Source organism: Bombina bombina, chromosome 8 (assembly GCF_027579735.1).
Source record: "Bombina bombina isolate aBomBom1 chromosome 8, aBomBom1.pri, whole genome shotgun sequence".
NCBI classification, from domain to species: Eukaryota; Metazoa; Chordata; class Amphibia; order Anura; family Bombinatoridae; genus Bombina; species Bombina bombina.
In genome coordinates, this window is record NC_069506.1 from 296,679,192 (window position 1) to 296,700,051 (window position 20,860).

A 20,860-nucleotide genomic window follows, 5' to 3' on the forward strand; every position below is an offset into this window, starting at 1 on the left:
CCCCCCACCACACCCACAATTCAGTTTAACGAATAGCCAAGAAGTGGGGTGATAAGAAAGGAGCGAAAGCATCAACAAGGAATTGGAATAATTGTGCTTTATACAAAAAAAAAATCATAACCACCATAAAAAGGGTGGGCCTCATGGAATCTTGCCAATATGAAAGAAATTAATTTATCAGGTAAGTGCTTACATAAATTATGTTTTCTTTCATGTAATTGGCAAGAGTCCATGAGCTAGTGACGTATAGGATAGCAAATACCCAAGATGTGGAACTTCCACGCAAGAGTCACTAGAGAGGGAGGGATAAAAATAAAGACAGCCAATTCCGCTGAAAAAAGAATCCACAACCCAAATCAAAAGTTTTAATCTTTATAATGAAAAAAACTGAAATTATAAGCAGAAGAATCAAACTGAAACAGCTGCCTGAAGTACCTTTCTACCAAAAACTGCTTCTGAAGAAAACATCAAAATCGTAGAATTTAGTAAAAGTATGCAAAGAAGACCAAGTTGCTGCTTTGCAAATCTGATCAACAGAAGCTTCATTCTTAAAAGCCCAGGAAGTAGAAAATGACCTAGTAGAATGAGCCGTAATCCTCTGAGGCGGGGATTTACCCGACTCCAAATAAGCATGATGAATCAAAAGCTTTAACCAAGACGCCAAAGAAATGGCAGAAGCCTTCTGACCTTTCCTAGAACCAGAAAAGATAACAAATAGACTAGAAGTCTTTCTGAAATCTTTAGTAGCTTCAAGTCCGCAAAACCGCCTTATCCTGATGAAAAATCAGAAAAGGAGACTCACAAGAAAGAGCAGATAATTCAGAAACTCTTCTAGCAGAAGAGATGGCCAAAAGGAACAATACTTTCCAAGAAAGTAATTTAATGTCCAGAGAATGCATAGGCTCAAACAGAGGAGCCTATAAAACCCTCAAAACCAAATTAAGACTCCAAGGAGGAGAGATTGGCTTAATGACAGGCTCGATACGAACCAAAGCCTATACAAAGCAATGAATAGCAGGAAGATTAGCCATTTTTCTGTGAAACAGAACAGAAAGAGCAGAGATTTGTCCTTTCAAGGGACTTGCAGACAAACCCTTATCCAAACCATCCTGAAGAAACTGTAAAATTCTAGGAATTCTAAAAGAATGCCAAGAGAATTTATGAGAAGAACACCATGAAATGTAAGTCTTCCAAACTCGGTAATAAATCTTTCTAGACACAGATTTGCAAGCCTGCAACATAGTATTAATCACTGAGTCAGAGAAACCTCTATGACTAAGCACTAAGCGTTCAATCTCCATACCTTCAAATTTAATGATTTGAGATCCTGATGAAAAAATGGGCCTTGAGATAGAAGGTCTGGCCTTAACGGAAGTGGCCAAGGTTGGCAACTGGACATCCAAACAAGATCCGCATACCAAAACCTGTGTGACCATGCTGGAGCCACCAGCAGTACAAATGAACGCTCCATTATGATTTTGGAAATCCCTCTTGGAAGAAGAACTAGAGGCGGAAAGACATAAGCAGGTTGATAATTCCAAGGAAGTGACAACGCATCCACTGCTTCCGCCTGAGGATCCCTGGACCTGGACAGATACCTGGGAAGTTTCCTGTTTAGATGAGAATCCATCAGATCTATTTCTGGAAGCCCCCACATCTGAACAATCTGAAGAAACACATCTGGGTGAAGAGACCATTCTCCTGGATGTAAAGTCTGGCGACTGAGATAATCCGCTTCCCAATTGTCTATACCTGGGATATGGACCGCAGAGATTAGACAGGAGCTGGATTCCACCCATCCAAGTATCCGAGATACTTCTTTCAAAGCTTGAGGACTGTGAGTCCCACCTTGATGATTGACATACGCCACGGTTGTGACATTGTCTGTCTGAAAACAAATAAACGGTTCTCTCTTCAGAAGAGGCCAAAACTGAAGAGCTCTGAGAATCGCACAGAGTTCCAAAATATTGATTGGTAATCTCGCCTCTTGAGATTTCCAAACCCCATGCGCTGTCAGATATCCCCAGACAGCTCCCCAACCTGAAAGACTTGCATCTGTTGTAATCACAGTCCAGGTTGGACGAACAAAAGAGGCCCCCTGAACTAAACGATGGTGATCTAACCACAAAGTCAGAGATAGTCGAATATTGGGATTTAAGGATATTAATTGTGATATCTTTGTATAATCCCTGCACCATTGGCTCAGCATACAAAGCTGAACAGGTCTCACGTAAAAACGAGCAAAGGGGATCGCGTCCGATGCTGCAGTCATGAGACCTAAAACCTCCATGCACATAGCTACTGAAGGGAATGACTGAGACTGAAGGTTCCGACAAGCTGAAACCAATTTCAGACGTCTTTTGTCTGTTAGAGACAAAGTCATGGATACTGAATCTATTTGGAATCCTAAAAAGGTTACCCTTGTCTGAGGAATCAAGGAACTTTTTGGTAAATTGATCCTCCAACCATGTCTTTGAAGAAACAACACTAGTTGATTTGTGTGAGATTCTGCAGAATGTAAAGACTGAGCAAGTACCAAGATATCGTCCAAATAAGGAAACACTGCAATACCCCGCTCTCTGATTACAGAGAGTAGGGCACCAAGAACCTTTGAAAAGATCCTTGGAGCTGTAAGAGCAACAAATTGGTAATGCTTGTCTAGAAAAGAGAATCTCAGAAACTGATAGTGATCTGGATGAATCGGAATATGAAGATATGCATCCAGTAAGTCTATTGTGGACATATAATGCCCTTGCTGAACAAAAGGCAGAATAGTCCTTATAGTCACCATCTTGAATGTTGGTATTCTTACATAACGATTCAAAATGTTTAGATCCAGAACTGGTCTGAAAGAATTCTCTTTCTTTGGAACAATGAACAGATTTGAATAACACCCCAGACCCCGTTCCGGAAAGGGAACTGGCACAATTACCCCGGATAACTCCAGGTCTGAAACACACATCAGGAAAGTCTGAGCCTTTACTGGGTTCACTGGAATGCGTGAGAGAAAGAAACTGAAACCTATTCTGTACCCTTGAGAAACAATGTTCTGGATCCAATGATTTTGGATTGAATTGATCCAAACATCTTTGTAAAATCTTAGTCTGCCCCCTACCAGCTGCGCTGGAATGAGGACCGCACCTTCATGCGGACTTGGGGGCTGATTTTGATTTTCTAAAAGGCTTGGATTTATTCCAGACTGGAGAAGGCTTCCAATTGGAAACCGTTCCTTTAGGGGAAGGGTCAGGTTTCTGTTCCTTATTCTGACGAAATGAACGAAAACGGTTAGCAGCCCTAAATTTACCCTTAAATTTTTTATCCTGAGGCAAAAAGGCTCCCTTCCCCCAGTGACAGTTGAAATAATAGAATCCAACTGAGAACCAAATAATTTATTACCTTGGAAAGAAAGAGATAGCAACGTTGACTTAGAAGTCATATCCGCATTCCAAGATTTAAGCCATAAAGCTCTTCTAGCTAAAATAGCTAAAGACATATACCTGACATCAATTCTAATGATATAAAAAATGGCATCACAAATGAAATTATTAGCATGTTGAATTAGCTTAACAATGCTATACACATTAGGATCTGGTGCTTGTTGCGCTAAAGTTTCTAACCAAAAAGTTGAAGCCACAGCAACATCAGCCAGAGAAATAGCAGGCCTAAGAAGATGACCTGAACATAAATAAGTCTTCCTTAGATAAGATTCAAGTTTCCTATCTAAAGGATCTTTAAAAGAAGTACTATCTGCCGTAGGAATAGTAGTACCCTTTGCAAGAGTAGAGATAGCCCCATCAACTTTGGGGATCTTTTCCCAAAACTCCAATCTATCAGTCGGCAAAGGGTACAGTTTCTTAAACCTTGAAGAAGGAGTAAATGAAGTACCCAGACTATTCCATTCCCTAGAAATTACATCTGAAATAGCATCAGGAACTGGAAAAACCTCTGGAATAACTACATGAGGTTTAAAAACCGAATTTAAACGTTTACTGGTTTTAATATCAAGAGGACTAGTCTCCTCCATATCTAATGCAATCAACACCTTTTAATAAAGAACAGATATACTCCATTTTAAATAAATATGAAGATTTGTCAGTGTCAATATCTGAGGCAGAATCTTCTGAACCAGATAGATCCTCATCAGAGATAGATAAATCAGAATGCTGTCGGTCATTTAAAAATTTATGAGATTTATGAGAAGTTTTAAAAGACCTTTTACGTTTATTAGAAGGTGGTATAACAGACAGGGCCTTCTGAATAGAATTAGAAACAAATTCTCTCACATTAACAGGAATATCCTGAACATTAGATGTTGAAGGAACAACAACAGGTAATGGATTATTACTAATGGAAATATTGTTTGCGTTTGAAAGTTTATCATGACAACTAACACAGCCGAAGGAACAGTTACCACAAGTTTACAACAAATGCACTTTGGTAGAACCGACATCCGGCAGCAGCATTCCAGAAGTAGATTTTGAGACAGGGTCAGATTGAGATATCTTGCAATATGTAATAGAAAAAACAACATATAAAGCAAAATTATCAATTTCTTTATATGACAGTTTCAGGAATGGGAAAAAATGCAAACAGAATAAGCCTCTGGAAAGCAGAAGCAAAATGAAATAAGGACTTAAATAATGTCAAAAATCAGGCACCAAGTATGACGCCCACAACTGACAAAATATTATTTGGCGCCAAAAACGTCTGCAACAAACACGAGCGTCATAGATGACGCAACTACGTGAAAACTCTTGGCGCCAACTAAGACGCCGGAAATGATGACATAACATCAACAAACGTAATTCTCGCGCCAAAAAAGTCTTGCACCAAAAATGACGCAATAAATTATAGCATTTTGCGCTCCCGCGAGCCTAACAGCCCGCAAATTAGAAAAGAAAGTCAATTTGAAAAATTTACAGGTAAGAAATAATTTTTTCATATGCATTTCCCAAAATGAATCTGACAGTCTGTAAGAAGGAAATATACTGATTAACCTGAATCATGGCAAATATAAGTATAAAACATATATTTAGAACTTTACATATAAAGTGCCAAACCATAGCTGAGAGTGTCATAAATAAAAGAAAACCTACTTACCAAAAGATACTCATCTACATAAAGTAGATAGCCAAACCAGTACTGAAACAAGAATCAGTAGAGGTAATGGTATATAAGAGTATATAGGGAGGTAGGAGAAGAATCTCTACGACCGATAACAGAGAACCTATGAAATAGATCCCCGTTAGGATGACCATTGTATTCAATAGGTAATACTCCCTTCACATCCCTCTGTCATTCACTGCACTCTGAGAGGAAACCGGGCTTCAGCATGTTGTGAAGCGCATATCAACATAGAAATCTAGCACAAACTTACTTCACCACCTCCATAGGAGGCAAAGTTTGTAAAACTGAATTGTGGGTGTGGTGGGGGTGTATTTATAGGCATTTTGAGGTTTGGGAAACTTTGCCCTTCCTGGTAGGAATGTATATCCCATACGTCACTAGCTCATGGACTCTTGCCAATTACATGAAAGAAAATTGTGTTTGGTGGCAGGGTCTATTAATTCTGGAGGGCAGGGATTTGTTTGGTGACAGGGTTTATTGATGCTGGTGGGCAGGGATAATGTGTTTGGTGCAGGGTTTATTGATGCTGTAGGGCAGGGATAATTGTGTTTGGTGGCAGGGTTTATTGATGTTGGAGGGCAGGGATAATGTGTTTAGTGCAGGGTTTATTGATAAAGAGTAGGGCTAGTGACACCCTATGGAGGTGCGCTAATGATTGCGGCAATGAATCCAAATCGAACAAGTTGAAGGTAGCTCTCCCAAAAATATGAAGTCAGATGGATATCCTGTTGAACAGAAAAAGAAGGCTCCACATAGAGCAGTATCGTCAAGTATAACGGAACAAACAAACAGACAATTTTAAACTCGCATGAGGAGCGGCCCTTGTAGTGCCAGAAACAGCAGGCAGAGAACTCTTAGTCGCCGACAGACTCAATCAGCAGTATCCGCAGTCAGATTACATGGATGCGTCTCACCGATCAGAGGCGACAAACTCCCAACGCCTTCCAGTGGTAGTACCAATCAGCACGGCCGAATCAGGAGGTGTGTATGAGAAAGCCCCGCAATCACCTATGCCGACACACTTGCTAAAAAAACTCGGCAAAACAGTTGGCGGTGAAGGGTGGTCAAATGGAAGTGAACAAGGGATTAGAAAGCTAAAACAAATTTATTAAAACATATAAAACTTTTTTTATATATTTTATATGTTTTAATAAATGTGTTTTAGCTTTCTATTCCCTTGTTCACTTCCATTTGACCACCCTTCACCGCCAACTGTTTTGCCGAGTTTTTTTAGCAAGTGTGTCGGCATAGGTAATTGCGGGGCTTTCTCATACACACCTCCTGATTCGGCCGTGCTGATTGGTACTACCACTGGAAGGCGTTGGGAGTTTGTCGCCTCTGATTGGTGAGACGCATCCATGTGATCTGACTGCGGATACTGCCGATTGAGTCTGTTGGGCGACTAAGAGGTCCCGGCCTGCTGTTTCTGGCATCACGAGTGCCGCTCCTCATGTGAGTTTAAAATCGTCTGTTTGCTCGTTATACTTGACTATACTGCTCTATGTGGCGCCTTCTTTTTCTGTTCTACAGGATATCCATCAGGGTTTATTGATGCTGTAGGGCAGGGATAATTGTTTGGTGGCAGGGTTTATTGATGTTGGAGGGCAGGGATAATGTGTTTGGTGGAAGGGTTTATTGAACCTGTTGGGCAGGGATAATTGTGTAAAAAGTTTTTGCTTGCACATTTGCAAAGTCATGGTAACAAATAGACTAAGAAGTTGCAAACTTTTTTTTAATACCTCGTGTAGAAGCTCCATCTTCTCCAGTTCCCACTGGTGCTCCAGGATCAGGCTATCCCCCCGAGGTCTCCAACCAGCAAGGTTCTCTTCCCCACGGACATACGCCACTGAAGTGTCCAGAATCTTTCGTCTCCTCCGTTGCATCCCTAATTAAAGTAAAGTAGGGTCATGAAGATGATACCTGAAAGTAACCTGGTGCTGTCATCAAGGGTGGTAAAACCATAAGGAATGAAATATACAGAAAGGAAATGTCAGTGTGTGTATCACTTGAGGAGAGCAGCTGACTTGTTTTGAATTATAGAGAGAGTCTTCTTTAGAGCTCACGTGTTCTTATAGCCTGCATGTTGCATGGTATAGATTTAATTATTAACTTGCAGCATCTGCATAAGCTGAGGTCACTGACATTGGGAACATGTAATTCCTTGAAAAGAAAATTTATGCTTACCTGATAAATGTATTTCTTTTTTGACACAATGAGTCCACGGATCATCTTAATTACTAATGGGATATTCACCTCCTGGTCAGCAGGAGGAGGCAAAGAGCACCACAGCAGAGCTGTTAAATAGCCCCTCCCTTCCCTCCCACTCCAGTCATTCGACTGAAGTTAGGAAGAGAAAGAAAAAGCCAAGGTGCAGAGGTGTCTGAAGTTTACAATAACCCACAACCTGTCTAAAAGAACAGGGCGGGCCGTGGACTCATCTTGTCAAAAAAGAAATACATTTATCATCAGGTAAGCATAAATTTTCTTTTCTTTTTTAAGACACGATGAGTCCACGGATCATCTTAATTACTAATGGGATTCAATACCCAAGCTAGAGTACACAGATGATACGGGAGGGACAAGACAGGGAACCTAAATGGAAGGCACCACTGCACGAAGAACCTTTCTCACAAAAACAGCCTCAGCCGAGGCAATAGTGTCAAATTTGTAAAATTTTTAAAAAAAGTATGAAGAGAGGACCAAGTTGCAGCCTTGCAAATCTGTTCCTCAGAAGCTTCATTTTTGAATGCCCATGAGGAAGCAACAGCCCTCGTGGAATGAGCTGTAACCCTCTCAGGAGGCTGCTCTCCAGTAGTCTCATATGAAGAAAGAGAAGTAGCCGTAGCTGTCTGACCCTTACATTTTCCAGAGAAAATTACAAACAAAGAAGAAGACTGACGAAAGTCTTTAGTCGCCTGAATATTAAAACTTTAAGGCACGGACCACGTCCAATTGTACAGAAGACGTTCCTTCTGAGAAGGAGGATTAGGACACAAAGAAGGAACGAAATCTCCTGATTAATGTTTCTATCTGAAACCACTTTAGGAAGAAAACCTAATTTAGTCCGTAAAACTACCTTATCTGAGTGGAAAATAAGGTAAGGAGACACGTACTGCAAAGCCAAGAGCTCTGATACTCCTCGAGCTGAAGAAATAGCAACAAGAAATAAAACTTTCCAAGATAATAACTTGATATCTAAGGAATGCATAGGCACAAACGGAGCCCCTTGAAGAACTTTGAGAACTAAATTAAGACTCCAAGGAGGAGTAACTGGTTTGAACACAGGCCTGATCCTAACTAGGGCCTTACAAAAGGATTGTATATCTGGGACATCCGCCAGATGTTAGTGAAATAAAATAGATAGAGCTGAAATTTGACCCTTTAGGGAATTTGTTGATAAACCCTTCTCCAAACCTTCTTGGAGAAAAGACAAAATTCTAAGAACCCTAACTCTACTCCATGAGTAGCCCTTGGATTTACACAAATAGAGATATTTACGTCAAATCTTATGGTAAATCCTCCTAGTTACAGGTTTATGAGCCTGAACCATGGTCTCTATGACCAAGTCAGAAAACCCCCGCTTGGATAAGATTAAGCGATCAATCTCCAAGCAGTCAGCTTCAGAGAAACTAGATATGGGTGAAGGAAGGGCCCCTGAATCAGAAGGTCCTTCCTCAACAGAAGTCTCCAAGGTGGCAGAGAAGCCATCTCCACCAGATCTGCATACCAAATCCTGTGAGGCCAGGCCGGTGCTATGAGGATCACCGAAGCCCTCTCATGTTTGATTCGAGCAATTACCCGAGGAAGAAAAGCAAAACGGAGGAAACAGGTATGCTAGAATGAAGTTCCAAGGAACCGCCAGGGCATCTATCAGTTCCGCCTGGGGGTCCCTGGACCTCGAACCGTATCTCGGGAGCTTGGCATTCTGTCGAGATGCCATGAGATCCAACTCCGGCTGACCCCATTTGAGAATCAGGCTGGAGAACACTCCCCCGGATGAAAGGTCTGTCTGCTCAGAAAGTCCGCCTCCCAGTTGTCCACCCCTGGGATGTGGATCGCTGACAGGTAGCAAGAATGGGCCTCCGCCCACTGAATTATCTTGGTTACTTCTGTCATCGCTAAGGAACTCCTCGTTCCTCCCTGATGATTGATGTAGGATACTGAAGTTATGTTGTCCGAATGGAACCTAATAAACTTGGACGAGGCTAACTGAGGCCAGGCCAGAAGAGCATTGATGATCGCTCTCAGTGCCAGGATGTTTATAGGAAGAACAGACTCTGACTGAGTCCACACTCCCTGAGCCTTTAGGGAACCCCAGACTGCTCCCCACCCTAGAAGGCTGGCGTCTGTTGTCACAATCACCCAAGACGGTCTGCGAAAGCAGGTTCTCTGGGAAAGATGATCCAGAGACAACCACCATTGAAGAGAATCTCTTGTCTCCTGCTCCAGAGTTATCTGAGGAGACAAGTCTGCATAATCCCCGTTCCATTGCCTGAGCATGCTTAGCTGCAGAGGTCTGAGATGGAACCGAGCAAACGGGATGATATCCATTGCCGCCACCATCAGCCCGATAACCTCCATGCACTGAGCCACTGATGGCCGAAGAAAGGACTGAAGGGCTAGACAAGTATCAATAATCTTTGATTTCCTGACTTCTGTCAGAAAAATCTTCATGAATAGGGAATCTATTATGGTTCCCAAGAAAATTATCCTTGTACTTGGAGTCAAGGAACTTTTTCCCAAATTTATCTTCCACCCGTGAGTTCTTAGGAAGGTAACACCAGGTCGGTATGGGATCTTGCTTGTTGAAAAGATGGTGCCTGAACTAGAATATCGCCCAGATAAGGCGCCAACCCCAATGCCTTGTGGTCGGAGAACCGCCAGGAGAGACCCCAGAACCTTTGTAAATATTCTTGGAGCCGTGGCCAGACCGAAAGACAGAGCCACAAACTGGAAGTGCTTGTCCAGGAAGGCAAACCTTAGGAACTTGTGATGATCCCTGTGAATGGGAACATGTAGATACGCATCCTTTAAATCCAATGTTGTCATAAATTGACCCTCTTGGATCAATGGGAGAATGGAAAGTATAGTTTCCATTTTGAAGGACGGAAACTGGAAGGTTCCCTCCTTTATGGGGACCACAAACAGGTTGAAAAACCCTGACCTTGTTCCTGTACTGGGACTGGAACAATCACTCCCATGATAGAAAGGTCTTTTACACAATGTAAGAATGGCTCTTTCTTTATCCGGTCTGCAGATAATCTTGAAAGTCGAAACCTGCCTCTGGCAGGAAAACTCTTGAAATCCAATTTCTATCCCTGGGACACTATCTCTATTGCCCAGGGATCCTGAACGTCCCGAACCCAGATTTTAACAAAGAAGGATAGTCTGCCCCCTACGAGTTCTGGACCCGGATCGGGGATATGCCCTTCATGCAGTCTTGGAATCAGCAGCAGGCTTCTTGGACTGTTTGGCCTTGTTCCAAGACTGGTTGGGTCTTCATGCAGGCTTGGATAGTTCCTGCTTATAGGAGGAAGAGGAAGAATTTCCCTTGAAATTTCGAAAGGAACGAAAATTATTCTGTCGTCCCTTTTGCTTGTTTCTCTTATCCTGAGGGAGTAGATGACCCTTGCCTCCCGATATATCAGAAATAATTTCCGTCAAGTCAGGGGCAAACAAGGTCTTCCCCTTGTAAGGAATCGCTAGAAGCTTAGACTTAGATGACACGTCCGCAGACCAAGGTTTTAACCATAGGGCTCTGTGGGCTAGGGCAGAGGAACCTGAACCTTTAGTTGCCAGTTTGATGATTTGAAGAAAAGCGTCTGTAATTAAGGAATTAGCTAGTCTCAGAGCTTTTATCCTGTCTTGGATCTCCTCCAAGGGAGTTTCGGTCCTCAGAGACTCAGATAGAGCATCAAACCAGTATGCTGCCGCACCCGTGACGGTAGCAATGCATGCAGCAGGCTGCAATAGCAGACCCTGGTGAACATAAATCTTTTTAAGTAGACCCTCTAACTTCTTATCCATAGGATCTTTGAAAGAACAACTGTCCTCTATGGGAATAGTAGTTCTCTTGGCTAAGGTGGAAACAGGCCCTTCCACTTTAGGAACAGTCTGCCAAGCCTCCTTGAAGGCATCAGCTATGGGAAACATCTTCTTAAAGATAGGTGAAGGAGAAAAGGGAATACCTGGTCTCTTCCATTCTTTAGTAACGATCTCCGAAGCTCGCTTTGGAACAGGAAATATGTCTGAGTAAGAAGGAGTTTCGAAATATTTGTCCAGTTTACTAGACTTTAAAGGGGCCACCACAACTGTGGAATCACAGTCGTCTAAGGTAACTAAAACCTCCCTGAGCAACAGGCGGAGGTGTTCTAGCTTAAACCTAAAGGTTACAACCTCCAAGTCCATCAGAGGCAATGAACTTTCTGAATCTGAAATTTCACCTTTAGATGGAATTGCATTACCCTCCTCTTCCAGTTGGGAGGGAACTTCCATGACATCCGCAACCTCACTTACTGATTGTCTGGCTTTCCTCTTACGTTTGCCTTGCAGCATAGGAAAAGCAGACAATGCTTCAGAAATTGTAGAGGACATAAGAGAAGCTATGTCTTTCAAGGTAACGGTGGGCGCTAGCGGGCAATAGAGTTTGGGACGCTTGGGGAGAAAGCTGCGGCATACCTTCCACCTCGTCGGTAGACTTTTGGGAATCATCTGCCTTTGAAAAGATTTGTTCAGGAAAAAATATTTCTCTACAATCTATAGCCCTCTCAATGCATGAGGAAAAGAAAGGGATTGGTGGTTCCTCCAAACACATGGAGCAAGTAAAATTTTGCAGGGCTCCTGTGTCCATATTTAGTCACAAAAATGTAAATATGCAATGAAAACTTTAATTTTTACACAAATTTTTTTTATCAAAAAAACGTTACTGTTTCTTTAAATTTTAAAGTGTAACTTTTTTTACTGTGTGCAAGAAAAAGTAGAAAACAACGTTCTGAAACAGTTATAGACTAAAAATAAAGACACTCCCACACCTTAGCAGCTCTGCTGAGGTGTCTACCTGACTGTAAGAACCAGATCCTTCACTCCCTGTAGGGTAGCGAGCCTGATTCGATGGTGAAACTATTCAGCAGCGCTTCCAGTCTAAAAACATTGTAAAATCTAAGCCAACATGCGCTTTTATGCAGAGCAATATCATGCGTGTAACTCTGTCTGAACCGTCTCTAGATAGAGGTGCAGAATGAAAGGCGCGCAATCTAGACGATCCGCCCATCGTGGGCGTGGCTAAGCGCAATGACACACTCCTGGCCTTTATAGCTATAGTAAATAATGCCATAGTAATAAAAACCACCATAATTATGCTTTCTCCCAGCCCCAGTGCCTGTAACATGCTGTCTGGTCCTCTCAGACCATAAGAATTTATATGTCCCAAGCGCTTATACGTTATATTGTGCAACCATAAGCCTTATGTGAAATGTAATGAAGTGTAATAAAAGTGCTCCTTTTCCTCTAAGTGTCCCAGGAACATTAAACAAGCACTTAACTCATATGTCTGCCTGACAGCAAAGGCAGTTCAGCAGGTTTGAGGAGTCCTATCCCCCACATGGACCTCTGATGAAAATGAAATTCCTGATTAAATATGCCTCATGTTTTCAGGGTTAGGGCAGCAAACAAATATGGGAGGCGCAGTAAGAATTATGTCCCACAAGTTCCCATTGCTCTAAAGCCACCAAGGCTCTACTGAAGAGACTGATATGGACTACGGCTACACCCTAGGACAAAGCAGCACAATCTTGCACTACTTTAAAAATAATAAACTCTTGATTGAAGAATTTATACTAACACCTCACTTTACCTCTTCCTATCACTAACGTAGGCAAAGAGAATGACTGGAGTGGGAGGGAAGGGAGGAGCTATTTTACAGCTCTGCTGTGGTGCTCTTTGCCTCCTCCTTCTGCTGCCCAGGAGCTGAATATCCCATTAGTAATTAAGATGATCCGTGTCTTAAAAAAAAATACAGATAATTACCAATATGCTCTTACCTGGACTTCCTGTGTCTGCCATTTTGCATAAGCTTAGCTCGTAGACGCCGGTCACTCTGTTACTGTAATAAGGGAAAAGAGCAGATAAAGAAATGAAAATTTTCAAAAGTAAGTAATACTAAATTGTAAAACTTTACTTACCAATCAGGAGTCTTGGAATAGCCACTGCCAAAGAGGCTGCGCAGGGATCTTGGAGGAGATATTTTGGCATCGCGGGAGTAGAAGATCATACAGACATCTTTAGTGATCACAGCCGGTTGGATGCAATGATCAAGCTGGTGATGTAATTAAAGTTATTTAGCATTTGATACATAAAGAAAGTTATATCTGGTACAGGATATTTTATGTTTATATTTTCTCAAAATGTTGGGGAGACTAAATTATCACAGTGTCTCTTTGTCTCGACACAAATTTGCAGTGTGAGCTAAGAGAGGATATAAATGTTACATTGCTGGAGATATTGTGCGCTGGGAAAGGATATAAATGTATTGTGTGCAAGAGGAAAGGTATAAAAATGTTGTGTGCGCGCTTGGGGAAGGGTATAAATGTGTTGTGTGCACGCTTGGGGAAGGGTATAAATGTGTTGTGTGCGCTGGTTAAGGGTATAGATGTGTTGTGTGTGCTGGTTAAGGGTATAGATGTGTTGTGTGTGCTGGTTAAGGGTATACATGTGTTGTGTGCACTGGTTAAGGGTATAGATGTGTTGTGTGCGCTGGTTAAGGGTATAAATGTGTTGTGCTTGATGGTCAAGGGTATAAATGTGTTGTGTGCGCTGTTTAAGGGTATAAATGTGTTGTGCTTGATGGTCAAGGGTATAAATGTGTTGTGTGCGCGCTTGGGGAAGGGTATAAATGTGTTGTGTATGCTGGTTAAGGGTATAAATGTGTTGTGTGCGCTGGTTAAGGGTATAAATGTGTTGTGCGTGATGGTTAAGGGTATAAATGTGTTGTATGCGTGCTTGGGGAAGGGTATAAATGTGTTGTGTGCAGGATATTTTATGTTTATGTTTTCTCAAAATGTTGGGGAGACTAAATTATCACAGTGTCTCTTTGTCTCGACACAAATTTGTAGTGTGAGCTGAGAGAGGATATAAATGTGTTGTGCATGATGGTTAAGAGTATAAATGTGTTGTGTGCAGGAGGAAGGGTATACATGAGTGGTGTGCAATGGTAAAGGGTATAAATGTGTTGTGTGCGCTATAGGATGGGTATAAATGTGTTATTTGCGCTGTAGGATGAGTATAAATGTGTTGTGCTCGCTGTAGGATGGGTATGTGTTGTGTATGCTGAGGAAGGGTATAAATATGTTGTGTGCGCACTTGGGGAAGGGTATAAATGTGTTGTGTATGTTGGTTAAGGGTATAGATGTGTTGTGTGTGCTGGGGAAGGGTATATATCTGCTGTGTGCGCTGGTTAAGGGTATAGATGTGTTGTGTGTGCTGGTTAAGTGTATAGATGTGTTATGTGCGCTGGTAAAGTCACCAAAGTGTAGAGACAGAATTACCAAAAGGTCTGCATACCAGATCCTGCGCGGTCATGCAGGGGCTATTAGAATCTCTGCCGTTGTCTCCTGTAGAAAACAAGCAATGATTCATGGAGGGAAAGCAAACGGAGAAAAACAGGTATGCCAGACTGAAATCCAAGGAAAAAAAACGACAGAACATCTATCAGGGCGATCCGTGGATCAATTGACCGTACCTTGAAAACTTGACATTCTGCCAAAAAGCCCACAGAGGCCAACTCCATTTGAGGGTTTACCCAGAGAACACCTGTTCAGAAGTCTGATTCCCAATTGTCCATCCCAGGAAAGAAGACGACAGACATTAATAGTGAGCTTCCGCCCACTGAAGAATCCAAGTAACGTTCGATATGGCTAAGGAACCCCTAGTTCCTCCCTGTTGGTTGATATAAACCATTGAGGTGATATTGTACGACTGGAACCAAGCTAAGAACGACTGATGGCCAAGAGGCCAAGCTAAAACTTCATGTTTGAAGCCAGAGAATTGAAAATCGCTCTCTACTCCAGATGTTAAAGAGAAGAGCAGCTTCCGAGTCCTTAATCTTAAGACCGCATACCAGAGCCGCAGGTTGGCATCCGTGGACACATAAGATTATCTCCAGAAGCACACGCTCCAAAATAGATATGCCTTAAAAATAACAAAGTAGCGAGACTCTTGTCGACTGATTTGTATCTATCCTTTGAGATAGAACCGAAAGTTCTCAATATTATGGAATATTTGTCACCAAAAGAGAATGGATATTACTTTGAGGGTCAGCACCAGAAAAACTTGAGGAAAATACCCAGATCCCGATCCCAGAAAGGGGCTGGAACTCTCACTCCCAGATAAGAATGTCCTGAACCCTGTTCAAGGAAGTTTCTCATTCTACCTGGATTTTAGATACTCTAGAAGAGAGTCTGCCTCTGGGAGAAAAAAAAAAGAGACTGGTCTTAAAGACATGACCCCTGACTAAAATGGAAAAAGGGGAATCTTTTCTTTAGCCTTACCCCTAGACAAGTGATAGAAAAAACTCCCATCACCCGCACGTCAGAGGATAACGTCAGACTAGGTCCAAACAAGGACTCATCCTTAAAAAGGAAACGCAAGAAGCGTGGAATTGATAAAAATTGAATCTGCCACTTCAGAACTATAGAGCCTAGACTGAATCACTAAGCCACAAGAAGGCTTCTCAGCTGAAAGCTGCAATGCCCGGCGGCTAGGACAGTAAGTCTAATAAGACAAGGCATTGCTCTAAAAGAACAATAAACCTCCAGCTTCTATCCAAGGATCCATAAAAAAGCAGCTGCCCTCCATAGGGATCCTTTACTTAGAGTACCATGCATTTTAATGGAGTCAGAAACAGGAAAATCCTATAAAGGTCGGGAGACAGGGAGAAAGGTATCCCTAGCTTCTCCAACACCTGTGCCATTTCCATAGCCCGTTAGAAACACTTTCCTCAAAGTAAGTAACATCATAGAATGATCAAGTTTACAAGAACTTCCAAAGGTTGACAACGACAGGAATATCGATGTCGTCCAAATAGCTATAACCGCCTATAAAGTACACGAGGTGTGCAAGCATACATCTGAGAAAGATGACCTCAGCATCAGATGAAGGAATTATACTGTCCAAACCTGATATTTCACCCTCTGAAACTACCGGCGAGTCCCCCTCGTCAGACTTAAGAGAGGGAACAGCCAGTGAAGCAGAACCTTACTATCTGAATCAGTTAACGTCCTCTTATATTTCCCTAGTAGGAAAGAAAAACAGAAACAGCTGCAGATACCGCTGAGGATACCTGAGCTGTAAAATCTGCCGGCAACTATAAGAACCGCAGGGCACTGCATGTGACGCCATTAAGGCATGGGACATAAAGGAGAGAGATGTGTTATTGCCTAAACAGCCCCATCCTGGGAAACATAATGGTTCAATTAAACATTTAACTTTAATCCTAATGTAAAAAAAAATTAAAGAAATTCTTTTGATGCCCAAAAGGAGAACAAAAACATGAATACATAGGAACAAGACCCTGTTCCAACATATCCTCAAGTCACTACATGTATCTTTAGCTGCATTAGCAAAAAAAGCCTTATTCAGAATATTACCACTAAACTACAGTGGCAACAAACCTTATGTGTAATCCTTCCAGGGCAAATGTACAGTACACATAAGGAAATTAAAGAACGTTTCATCAGGAAAACGTTGCAATAAACATAAAATATAAACTCTTCTAGAGCAACAAGTACAACACACAGAAGGAGTACAATGAACGTTATTTAATAGGCAAATAATGTACATACAATCGTGTGCAATGTCCATAGGCAGCAACTCTTAAACCTAACGGCTCTCAACATATAGTGGCATACTAGTAACAGAAACTATCCGATTAAGACAGAGAGTTAAAAGAGACGTGATCGCATGATCAGCTTATGCCTAAAATGGCGCTTCTTCACCTCAGGTTAAAGAAGGGGGCGGGAATCCAAGCCGGCACAGAGAAGAAGCACGCCTTTCAGAAATTAACGTGGCGCATCTCAGAAATTAACGTGACGCATATCAAAACTAGCTACTAAGCTCAGTTTCTTCACGATACACACAAGTAGTTGAACAGGCCTAAAAATGCACGTAAGGATTGACTTCATGCCACCAAAGGCAATGAAAAGTCTCACTGCAAAAAACAAAGTGTTTATCCAATTAAGTTAACCCTGGAGCGCTGCGCCTCTCTAGATAAACACTCAGCCCTGTATAAAGAACACCACATAAATGTTGCGCTCTCCTAACATGTTGTCAAAAGAATCTGTCACTGCTGCAATAATTTAATCGAAAATTAAGGATAAACCCTGGAACTCTGAGCCCCCCCTGGAACTCTGAGCCCCCAAATAGAGAGATTTAACCCTTTAATGCTGTGAAGGGAATTAACTCCTAAGTCACAGTCATAAAGTGCCTGCCATTGCCTTTAACATCCTAAAAAAGGATATATTGTCCCTTAACTGCAGAGGATCCTTAACCCTTTCAGTGCCCGCCTCCTAGCCCCAGAAGACAAAAAGGGCACTTACCTGCATTCCAGTCGTCTGGCAGTCAGACGACCTCACAAAGTATGGGAGGATGCCACTCCTCACAGAGACCTGTGGAAAAAAGAAAGACAAAGTAAACCTATTCAGGCTTTCTATACCAGGGCAGCAACCTGTTAGGAAAATGCAGCAAAGCACACTTTACAAGTTCCTAACTGCTTAAAAGCCACCACTGCCCTACTGAAGAGACTAACGTGGAGTATGGCTAGACCCAATCTTGAGAGGAAAGATCAGAGCAATCCTACTCTGACTTTCAAAATAATAAAATCTTGATTGAAGTGAAATAATCAATTTTCTTCAGACACCAAACACTTCACCATCTCCTTGCACGAAAGGCAAAGAGAATGACTGGGGTTTGTGGGAAGGGAAGTGATACTTAACAGCTTTGCTGTGGTTCTCTTTGCCTCCTCCTGCTGGCCAGGAGTAATATTCCCAACAGTAATTAATGATGATCCGTGGACTCACTGTGTCATTAGAAAGAAAATAAGCAAAACTATCCATTTAAAAACAAAAAAACAAAAACAACTGTATGGGCTATATAAATAGATCATCTACAATTACATTTATGCAAAGAAAAATATAGTGTATAATGTCCCTTTAAGGGTATATATGTGTTGTGTGTGCTGGTTAAGGGTATAGATGTGTTGTGTATGCTTGAGAAGGGTATAGATGTGTTGTGTGCACTGGTTAAGGGTATAGATGTGCTGTGTGTGCTGTAGTAAGTATATAAATGTGTTGTGTGCACTGTAGAATGGGTATAAATGTGTTGTGTGTGCTGTAGGATGGGTATGTGTTGTGTATGTGAGGAAGGGTATAAATATGTTGCGTGCGCACTTGGGGAAGGGTATAAATGTGTTGTGTATGCTGGTTAAGGGTATAGATGTGTTGTGTGTGCTGGGGAATGGTATAGATGTGTTGTGTGCGCTGTAGGATGGGTATAACTGTTCTGTGCGCTGTAGGATGGGTATAAATATATTGTTTGCACTTTAGGATGGGTATAAATGTGTTGTTTGCGCTGTAGGATGGGTATAAATGTGTTCTGTGCGCTGTAGGATGGGTATAAATGTATTGTTTGCACTTTAGGATGGGTATAAATGTGTTGTTTGCGCTGTAGGATGGGTATAAATGTGTTCTGTGCGCTGTAGGATGGGTATAAATGTATTGTTTGCTCTGTAGGATGGGTATAAATGTATTGTTTGCGCTGTAGGATGATGGGTATAAATGTATTGTGTGCGCTGTAGGATGGGTATAAATGTGTTGTGTGTGCTGTAGGATGGGTATAAATGTGTTGTGTGTGCTGTAGGATGGGTATAAATGTGTTGTTTGCGCTGTAGGATGATGGGTATAAATGTGTTCTGTGCGTTGTAGGATGGGTATAAATGTATTGTTTGCTCTGTAGGATGGGTATAAATGTATTGTTTGCGCTGTAGGATGATGGGTATAAATGTATTGTGTGCGTTGTAGGATGGGTATAAATGTATTGTTTGCTCTGTAGGATGGGTATAAATGTGTTGTTTGCGCTGTAGGATGGGTATAAATGTGTTCTGTGCGCTGTAGGATGGGTATAAATGTATTGTTTGCTCTGTAGGATGGGTATAAATGTATTGTTTGCGCTGTAGGATGATGGGTATAAATGTATTGTGTGCGCTGTAGGATGGGTATAAATGTGTTGTGTGTGCTGTAGGATGGGTATAAATGTGTTGTGTGTGCTGTAGGATGGGTATAAATGTGTTGTGTGCACTGTAGGATGGGTATAAATGTGTTGTTTGTGCTGTAGGATGGGTATAAATGTGTTGTGTGCACTGTAGGATGGGTATAAATGTATTGTTTGCGCTGTAGGATGATGGGTATAAATGTATTGTTGGCGCTGTAGGATGGGTATAAATGTGTTGTGTGTGCTGTAGGATGGGTATAAATGTGTTGTTTGCGCTGTAGGATGGGTATAAATGTATTGTTTGCGCTGTAGGATGGGTATAAATGTGTTGTTTGCGCTGTAGGATGGGTATAAATGTGTTGTTTGTGCTGTAGGATGGGTATAAATGTGTTGTTTGCGCTGTAGGATGGGTATAAATGTGTTGTGTGTGCTGTAGGATGGGTATAAATGTGTTCTGTGCGTTGTAGGATGGGTATAAATGTGTTGTTTGCGCTGTAGGATGGGTATAAATGTGTTGTTTGCGCTGTAGGATGGGTATAAATGTGTTGTGTGCACTGTAGGATGGGTATAAATGTATTGTTTGCGCTGTAGGATGGGTTTAAATGTGTTGTTTGCGCTGTAGGATGGGTATAAATGTGTTGTGTGCACTGTAGGATGGGTTTAAATGTGTTGTTTGCACTGTAGGATGGGTATAAATGTGTTGTTTGCGCTGTAGGATGGGTATAAATGTGTTGTTTGCGCTGTAGGATGGGTATAAATGTGTTGTGTGCACTGTAGGATGGGTTTAAATGTATTGTTTGCGCTGTAGGATGGGTATAAATGTGTTGTTTGCGCTGTAGGATGGGTATAAATGTGTTGTGTGCACTGTAGGATGGGTTTAAATGTGTTGTTTGCACTGTAGGATGGGTATAAATGTGTTGTTTGCACTGTAGGATGGGTATAAATGTGTTGTGTGTGCTGTAGGATGGGTATAAATGTGTTGTTTGCACTGTAGGATGGGTATAAATGTATTGTTTGCGCTGTAGGTTGATGGGTATAAATGTATTGTTGGCGCTGTAGGATGGGTATAAATGTATTGTTTGCGCTGTAGCATGGGTATAAATGTGTTGTGTGCACTGTAGGATGGGTATAAATGTGTTGTGTGCGCTGTAGGATGGGTATAAATGTGTTGTGTGCACTGTAGGATGGGTATAAATGTGTTGTGTGCGCTGTAGGATGGGTATAAATGTGTTGTTTGCACTGTAGGATGGGTATAAATGTATTGTTGGCGCTGTAGGATGGGTATAAATGTATTGTTTGCTCTGTAGGATGGGTATAAATGTATTGTTTGAGCTGTAGGATGGGTATAAATGTATTGTTGGCGCTGTAGGATGGGTATAAATGTATTGTTTGAGCTGTAGGATGGGTATAAATGTATTGTTTGAGCTGTAGGATGGGTATAAATGTATTGTTTGAGCTGTAGGATGGGTATAAA

The 20,860-nt window shown here is 41.8% G+C and overlaps 1 protein-coding gene across 1 annotated transcript in view; it reads right to left on the reverse strand.

Moving 5' to 3' along the window:
• The window catches only part of KIF1B (kinesin family member 1B), a 397,419-nt gene that overhangs the window by 27,761 nt on the left and 348,798 nt on the right, over positions 1 to 20,860 (reverse strand). The window contains 3 exon segments of the mRNA XM_053691490.1: positions 6,867 to 7,012; positions 13,167 to 13,228; positions 13,308 to 13,441. Of these exon segments, the coding sequence (XP_053547465.1) occupies positions 6,867 to 7,012; positions 13,167 to 13,228; positions 13,308 to 13,441 (342 nt within the window).